Source organism: Mytilus trossulus, chromosome 9 (genome assembly GCF_036588685.1).
Source record: "Mytilus trossulus isolate FHL-02 chromosome 9, PNRI_Mtr1.1.1.hap1, whole genome shotgun sequence".
Lineage (NCBI taxonomy): Eukaryota > Metazoa > Mollusca > Bivalvia > Mytilida > Mytilidae > Mytilus > Mytilus trossulus.
Genome location: NC_086381.1, coordinates 19,007,337 through 19,016,549, shown reverse-complemented (window position 1 = coordinate 19,016,549; position 9,213 = coordinate 19,007,337). Strand labels below are relative to the sequence as shown.

General features: G+C 30.9%; 1 protein-coding gene across 1 annotated transcript in view; it reads right to left on the bottom strand.

Annotated features, from left to right (window-relative positions):
* Window positions 1-814: 814 nt before the first annotated feature.
* LOC134685255 (uncharacterized) overlaps window positions 815-9,213 on the bottom strand; it is a 61,505-nt gene continuing 53,106 nt past the window's right edge. The window contains exon 3 of the mRNA XM_063544834.1: window positions 815-2,140. Within this exon, the coding sequence (XP_063400904.1) occupies window positions 2,099-2,140 (42 nt within the window). The 3' untranslated portion in view covers window positions 815-2,098. The remainder of the gene's footprint in view (window positions 2,141-9,213) is intronic.

Below are 9,213 nucleotides of genomic sequence, written 5' to 3'. Positions count from 1 at the left end.
AGCGGAAACCAGTTTCTGGATGTACGGACAAGGGAAGAAGGCATTCAAATATGGCTTTATTTGCGATATTCGGTATTCGGAATAGAAAAAAATATATTTTAGCTTGTGTTCTGATAAAACAATCAAATTTAATAGATTTCAAATATGATGTCATTATATCATTTATTATAACAAGATACATTTCTTTATGACAACTATACGTTGAGTTTTTCCATTGTATATTCAAATCAATTCCTATGGGTCTTAAATGCACTAATTTTATAACCGTTTTCTAGCACTTACAAACTTACAGATATGATAGGGATTATAAGTGCGTTGAATATTTTTATTTTCAAATATCACTGTCGGTTGATTGCTAGTCCCCATGGGTATCATCAGCTTAGTAGTCATCGTTTCGATACTGGTATAGTTTACAGCAAACCTTTATAAATTTTCGGTTAATGAATTTCGAAATCACCAAGACTACTGTGCCTCCAACTCACTAAGACAAATTTGGCTAATTTAGTGATAATCTAGTAACTTCTTGAAAGGGCATTAGCTGTCAAATTCATGTTCAACGATTTGACTCAAACTTATAAATGTCTAAATTTTATAACTTATAATGCATGGCAAATCCCCGAATGAGCATCCCTATGTATTCCGCTAATTTCGTCGCAGGTAAGCCAAACGAATTGTCGCATGCACATTTTAACCTTGAAATCAAGGAGGTAAACATAACTAAGTTAATGGCTGAATATGGTATTATATGTTTTAATTTTTTTTTTTCAGAACATTCCACACGAATGCAAGATACATGTAGAATACACAAAAAATGTTGGTGTTTTAGCTAACAACAAAATTTAATTTGAACGTAAACACAAATTCTTTCAAAGAGATTTACAAATAATTTAACCATTGTTATGTAAAAAAAAAAAAAGGTATAATTGTCAAGAGACAACTTTTCAACATTTAAAAACAGCGTATTAATAACGTGGATGTTAGCAAATATATGCCGTTGTATTCGACTATAGGTCAACACAGACTAGATACTATCACGTGAATAATCGACATTTTGTATTTTCACTTGAAACAATATTGATTTATGAATTTTAACACTACAGTAATGTTGAAAATTATAAAAAGTTACACTTGCATACTGACAGCGATAATAATTCTATTAATAGTATTAATATTGAGAGGTGTACTTGGGTAGTGATGGATTTATTTTCAAACTGTCGAAACCTCTATAATAGACAACTTTCGAGTTCGATGCATTTCCGTCAAAAACTCTGGTTTTAGTGAACGTCATTTGCGCTTTTAGGGGCGTCGTTACTTCCATCTCAATGTTGAGGGAGTGGTTCGAAAACTAGAGTTCTATTTTGTACGAATTATTCGGCAAATTGAATTCTCAAAATTGACAATCAGCAGTGCTGTCATTAGGGAATTGTCATTAAGTACCTACAGACCAACAACTATTTCTAGTTTATCCTGCACAATGACGATCATTAAGACGCTTGATGAACGTTAATAGTGCAGGGATACAGGCGACCCCCTCTATCTGGTAAATGACATAAAAAAGGCGTGTATATTTGACGAGTTTTTTCCGGTGACGGATGAACTCGAAAGTGGTCTATTAGAGTGATGTTGATATTGTAATATATATTACTTTTATAGGGTTGTGATGATGATTGTCTAAAGTGATTTAGAGATTACAAAATAATACGTTATTATTACTCAAAATAAAAAGATAAACATATTTTCATGTTATAAATTATCCTAACCATCTGATAATATGATAAATATTACAATGATTGGTAATAAATGTTTCCTTAATCAGTAATAAATGCAATGAAACAATGATCTATTTCAAAACTACATTTGAGTTCCGTCATTTAAGGCACTGTTTTATTAGCCCACTTGCAACCTAAGTACAATAGCTTGACAATGCATATGTATAAACAGTTTTCCACACAAAATATGAAACACAACAACATAAATATATACAGTGGTATGAACGTATTTCATGCACATTTCTGACTTCAACATAACATTTCTAATAATAATTGCATAGCCGAAACATTCCCATAGCATTGAATGAAGAGGGTGGCTGGTATATGTTTTATTCCTTCTGGCCTCCAAATATAAATGAACATGCGCCTACCTGTAATACAAATTATATGTTTAATAAATATCGTAGATATGATAATACACCATCCTTATAATGCGGCCATGTACATAAATATAGAACGTAATTTCAGAAATTTATGCCATATTCTATCTTTTCTCAAAACCGCAAGGAGATTATAATAGCATATATGATTGATTTACAGAGGTTAATAAAATGATGCTTAATAGACGTTATAGTCACCGAAATACACATTATGATTTAGTAAAATTCTCATTTTTTTCCAAATTGTATTTACTGCATTGCGTAATTAAGAAGATAAAATATATTCTGGAACGTTTGGTGGAGACCTTTTTAAAGTCATACTTTTGGCACAATTATTCATCAAATGCTTATTGGATGAATATCCTATAAAATATTAGCTTGCAATAACATATTTGTATATGATATCTTGTAGGAATATATAACATTAAAGGTTGCACTTTGTGAATACAGCTGTTTCCCACACCACGCCTCTTTTTGATGAGATATAGAATATTCTAAAATAATTAATTTTGCTTACATACTGGTTCCCAATTATGAACTCTATGTTTCATCTCAAAGAGACATAACATGTACATATTAACGGTAAATATATATACATGCATATTGTTTGTATTAAAATATGTGGTAATCCTACAGTCAAAGTAGGGGTAGTTAATAAATTTAGTGTAAGTTTAAACTTAAACTTTTAGAAGTTCGGGGCATATACACGTTGGTAATATGCTGGATAGGCTTATATTTTGACTTTTAAAAAAAATAGTAGTGCATATGAACTTACCATTCTAGAATATAGATTTTTTTTAAACTTCATTGTAAAAGTGGTACAGTTCTAGCGTGAAAGGAGTTCCTATGGCAAATTGCATTGATTGCATTGACGGTTTTTACAAAAATGCAACCTTTAGCATGTTTAGAGTAAACTTTTACTTGTAGCTAATCATAAATTACAAATTCTCATTGCGTGACCTACTCTGCATTATTTCCATTTCGCATTAAATGCTAGAAGTTGGAATCCTTACTGCATAATGTGAGACAGATAGTATACTTATTACTCGCTTACTCAGTATCATCATGTAATCATTTTCAGATCTTTATAGTATGTCTTGCCTTCAGTTCACACAGTGACATACTATATGTATCATCACGGGTTGCTATCCCTATTAGCTCGTTCCCTGTGGCAACAAAGTTAGGGTAGATGTCTTACCTTCAGCTTACACAGTGACATTAAATAGACAATAACTGTTTAGTGTCTTAAATATCAGCTGTATTTGTACGAGGCTAGGAAACAATGTGTATGCGAGCTTTTAACTATCAGTGTACGAAATGTATATAATGAATCAAAATACTTGTGTGGTAGTTATTTTTTGTTATAATATAAAAGTATTAGCTTAAGCGAATTTGTGAATGTCAACAGGTCATTATGAAATTAAACACTTAAATAACAATCAAGGGGGTCGTTGGTTAAAATGGATTAGAGTGTCTCGAACATTTTTTGAATTTTCCAGCAAGTTCTACAAAACACCATGTTCAATTGAAGAGGCCAACTATCATATTCAAACATATTTTCTGTATTTTCGTGTGAAACAAATATATGTTAGTTTATGACAGTTTTTTCGAAACTTGTCCAGTCATATAAATGCGACACTTTTTTTATCAGAATTGTTTTGTACATATCTTATATAATAGTATCGATTCTAAAACCATGAGTGATTTATCCAGTATTATTTTGAAAAGGGTTCCTCTACATATATACGCACAGACACAAAGTTGTATGCCACCGTTTACCAAACAGTTATGGCGGAATATATAAATTGGGAGAGGAGAAATTCAAATAAATTCGCTGTTTTAATCTTCAATTTCCAAAGTTTGAGTCACATGCATGGTAACTCTTATGGTAATAATCTTTATAAAACATAAAAATGTCAGTATTCACCTCAAAAGTTAACAAAATGTTTAGTTTAAACATATTTTATTTGCTCAAAGCGAAAAAGGATCAGACACAAGTAAAACATACTTATAAAGTCTTCTCCGCAATACAATATATATAACAATACAAATTGAACGTGAGCGTGCATCATATATAATATAAATAACCAAACATAAATATTACTTGTATCCATACTGAAAAAAGTAGAGGGAAAGAGGAAAGAGCGACAGAGATTAGGTGGATGATGATAATGATGATGATGTGTGATTTACCTATGTTGATACTATACTACGAGGAATCGTTTATGTTGATACTATACTACGAGGAATCGTTTAGATCTCTTTATAAAATTGAATACTTGTTTAACATTTGCACATTTTGATCATAGGAAAGAGTTTCTTTGTCAAAAACCAGTAGTGTTAAGTCCAAATCGCAGCATTCGGGAAGCCAGCTGAGACCATTAAACAGAATAGCCCTTTCATTTAGATAGAACGGACAACAAAGAAAAAATGGTGTATGTCCTCAATATCCAAACCACATTTACATGTTGGATCAGATATAATGTTAGCTCTAAACCAGTCACAATTCTAGAACGATGCAGAACATCTAAATTGGGTTAATATTATGTTCAATTTTCTAAGACCATATGAATAATGTTTTAAGTTAGGTTGATTCTCTTTTCGAATGTCGTAGTTTTTTAATTCTACTTTGAATTTTGATAACGAGGCTACCTTTTGAACTGATATGTTCAAATTATTCCAAAGTTTAATTGTTGATGGGATAAAGGATTGGGAAGTTTGTGTCAGCCTGCAAAATGGAAAATGGTATCTTGTCCATTTCGCAAGGTTACATAAATATTCAGGGGCATTATTAATCCGAATTTTATAAAATAATTGTAGTTTTCTTCCTTTTCTTCGTTCTTCTAAAGTTTCCCAACCAACCTCTTTTAAGACAGTCTCGAAGTTTGTGTAAACAGGCAAACATGTTACAATTCGTGCAGCTTCAAATTGTAGCTGTTCTAATTTATTTGAATAACTTTTCCCGCAATTGTCCCATACTTCATTTGCATATATTCAAAAATTGGTCTAATAAATACTAGATATAATTTTTCCAAATTTTGTCGGCTAAGTTGATATTTGAGTTTTGGCAGTATATTCAGATGTTTTTTAACACTATTTAATATATTTTCAACATTGTTGTTCCATTTTGCGTCACTTCTTAATGTAACCCCTAGATGCTTATGAGATCGCACAATTGGTATTTTTTTGTTGTTCATAGTAAACTTAAGGTTTTGTATCTCATTATTTGAAAACATCATAATTTCTGGGGTTTTTTAGGATTGAAAGACATAAGCCACTTTCTTGACCATTCATCCAGCTGTTTCAGGTCACGACTAACAACTGACTGTATAAGTTCCTCATCATGACCCGAGTAACTGAATGAAGTGTCATCTGCAAATAGTCTGCATAAAGAAGTTAACTATTCAGCAATATCGTTTATATATATGATAAACAATAAAGGACCAAGAACGGATCATTGGGGTACACCAGCTGAAACATTGAAAAAGTTAGAGGATGATTTATTTATGATAACCTTTTGTTTTCTTTGATATAGGTAGCTAGTGAACCAATTTAAAAATTTACCTAAATGCCATATGCTTTAATTTTATGTAGTAAGTCAATATGCCAAACTTTGTCAAAGGCCTTCGAAAAATCACAAAAAATCAAAACAGCAAATTTCTTTTGTTTCTAGTGCATTTAAGATACAATCATAGATTTCTATAATTGATGCACTGTTGAATGTTTTGGCAAAAAACCTGATTGGTATTCATAAATTAGTTTGTTATTAAATAGATGATCATATACATGTTTAAACACAACTCGTTCCATAACTTTCCCCACGCAGCTAATTAAAGATATTGGTCTGTAATTAAATGGAAAAGAAGAGTCCACCTTTTTAAAAAAAAAGCTATTACATTTGCAATTTTCCACCTGGTTGGATACATATATTGACTAAGGGACTTGTTGAATATAATTTGAAGAGGTATTGCAACTTTATCTGGACAGATCTTGAGCATCCTGTGGCTAATCACATCTGGTCCAGAGACTTTATTTGGATAAAGAATATAAATCATATCTATAATTTCTTGAATAGTGACATATATGTCATAAATTTTATTTTTAGATTTAGTTTCACATTGTGGTAAGTTGATATTTTCTTCATTTAATTTGGAGATTAAATTAAAATACTTGTTCAAAAGCTCACATTTTTCTTCATCTTTATATGCTATTTCGTCTATTTTTTCGGTATTTATAATATTTTGGTTTCGTCTATTTTTTCGGTATTTATAATATTTTGGATTGATGGGATGTTATTTGATCCATTGTTAGATTTGATTAACATTTTCATAATTTTCAAACAAGTTTTTGTATTCAATACATTATATATAATGATGTGGTCTAAATTACTTTCAAATTTTTCTTTAGCAACTTTTTTTCATATTATTGACCCTATTTCTCTGTCGCTTGTACTTCAAAATATCAGATTGTTTTTTAGATTTAAAAGCTTTTTTTCGTCATCGATCTCTAGTGCGTATTTCTCTCCTAAGCTCGCTATTGAACCATGGTTTGTCGTTTTTTTCGTATAGTTACTTGTTGAGTAGGTATGCACTCCCTCGCAATGTTCAAAAAAGTTAAAGTAAATATTTCACGTAATTCATTAACATCCTGGTCATCGAGAAGAAGTGCATACCAATCTGTTTCATTCATTATTTTCAAAAATGTATCTTTATCCATCTTATCATATATCCATACTTCTCTTTTAAAAGTACATGAAATTGATGAGGGACACTTAAGAAAAATTACTGCTGCATTGTGATCACTAATATTTGAGGGAATATCTAAAACATTTGATAGATAATATGACATACAGTCACTTATTATTATTGGATATAAGAGTGGACTACTTTTATCAGTAACTCTTCTTGCTTTATCAATTACATTTCTTAGATTGAACAAGTCCATAGTGTCAATAAGTTTATTATTATTGACATTAAAGAGACCAGAATTTAGATCACCAGTAATCACTATATTTACGTTAAATTGAAAGGCAGTTTCTATTGCATGATTTCATCGTGCCCAGAAGTAAGTGTCCGCATCCGGTGGACGATATGAGTGACAAAGAAGGAAGTTTTAGCCTTTGGCTCGTATTTCAACAAAATGTGTTTCATCAAATGGATTTTCTAGTTCGCTTTTTCGGACGATACCGATATCATCTTTCAAATATATCATTAATCCACCACCAAAGTTGTTTCGATCTTTCCTTATAATGTTATTGAAGGAATCTAGTTTTAATTGATCTTCAGATACACTAGGATCTAAATGTGTTTCTGTTACAGCCAGGACATCATATTCGTCAGTGAAATTATTTGAGAATTCTAATTTGTTTCTTATACTACGGATATTTAAATTATATATTGATATGGATTTATCGGTTTCACTAATCTGAACCTAGAGGGTGTACTCGATATGTTACTTTCTTCGGGACCAGGGTTTGGTTACATATTTCCGACGATTAGAAGTAAATGAATCACAAACAACAGAAAGATAATGTCAATCTTGGGATTTATAGACTGTCGACAAGCTAGTGAAAGAACATAAAAGGAGCAATGTAAGTTACAAAAAATTTAACAACGTAAATAAATATTTATTTTAAATATTGGCTTGTTACAATATCATTCAGGAGTCCAAGCTCCTCCTGATTTTCCCTGTTACAATCCACTAATCACTCAGGGTAGTAATTAGTTGCAAAATACATATTACATTTGTTACATCATATATATATATATGTTCCGGACCATATGAGTATTTGGACCATACGCGTATGGTCGGACCATATGAGTATAATACTCGTTTGGTTATTAACGGGCCAGACCATATGAGTATTTTAACCATACAGGTATTTTTTTAATAACATTTTAAAGTATCAATAATACAAAAACTTTTTTCTAAAATAACAATGATGGTAATATTATTTTTATAATTCAAATACTACGTAAAAATTAAACATTGATGCTATAGTTAGTTTTCATGTCTAATTACATTCTTGTATGTAGGCTTAGGTGAAATATACTTCCACACGGACTCGTAGCTTTTTTGCATTAGCAAGTCTTGGTAGTGCATGATCCTTTTCATTTACACCTTTTATTTGCGAGTGAATTTTAGCTAGCCTTTTAAGTTTTGTAGCTGCGTACACTGATGTCGAGGTCTTAAGCCATTCCGATATGTCTACGGTGTTTTTAAAAGCTATAGATCTCAAATATCGTAACATGACTGCAATACACCATACTCACAAGACAAATTAAATAAACTATGTTACTTTCCAGTGCCTTCAAATCTTGTTTAATAGTTCAAGATTAAAAAAAAAAAAAAAAAAGTCACTCGTAATAAAAAAAAAAACGGTAATGACCATCGGTTTTGACCCTCGGTATTTAAATTTATTTTAAAATAGTTTTCGCATAGTACAATAAAATAAAATTAACTTTGTGAAACTTCTTATTTTCATTTAGCTAATTCTTATAATATAATAATAGAATCATCTATATGATAGCGTCTTTTTAATGAACTGTCATACCATATGAATAGTTTATAAGTTTAAACAGTAAACTGTAACAGAGTGTAACAGAGTGTCAATTACCCCGACCATACGCGTATGGTCCGACCGTACGCGTATGGTCCGACCGTACGCGTATGGTCGGACCATATGAGTATTTACCCATATGGTCATGACCATACGCGCATGGTCCAAATACTCATATGGTCCGGAACATATATATTAGATAATATCACTTAATCACATAATATGACTATTCATATGTTTTCTAATAGTTGCTAAAACATTACTTTTAATTTTCAAACATTCTCTTCTATTGAACTCATTGCGAAAAATTGAGTAAACATTGACATTTTTTGTCTTTTGATCAGATATGTAGTAGGCTTTATAAATTGAAAACCCCACAATTGTTAAAAAATAGTTTAAGTCAAAATATTCTTCTTCAGAAGTTTTATATCCAAATACTAAGTGTCTCCGTCTTATCTTAAAAGTTATTTTACTGTTATTTAAAACTTCATTTATTTTATTCCAA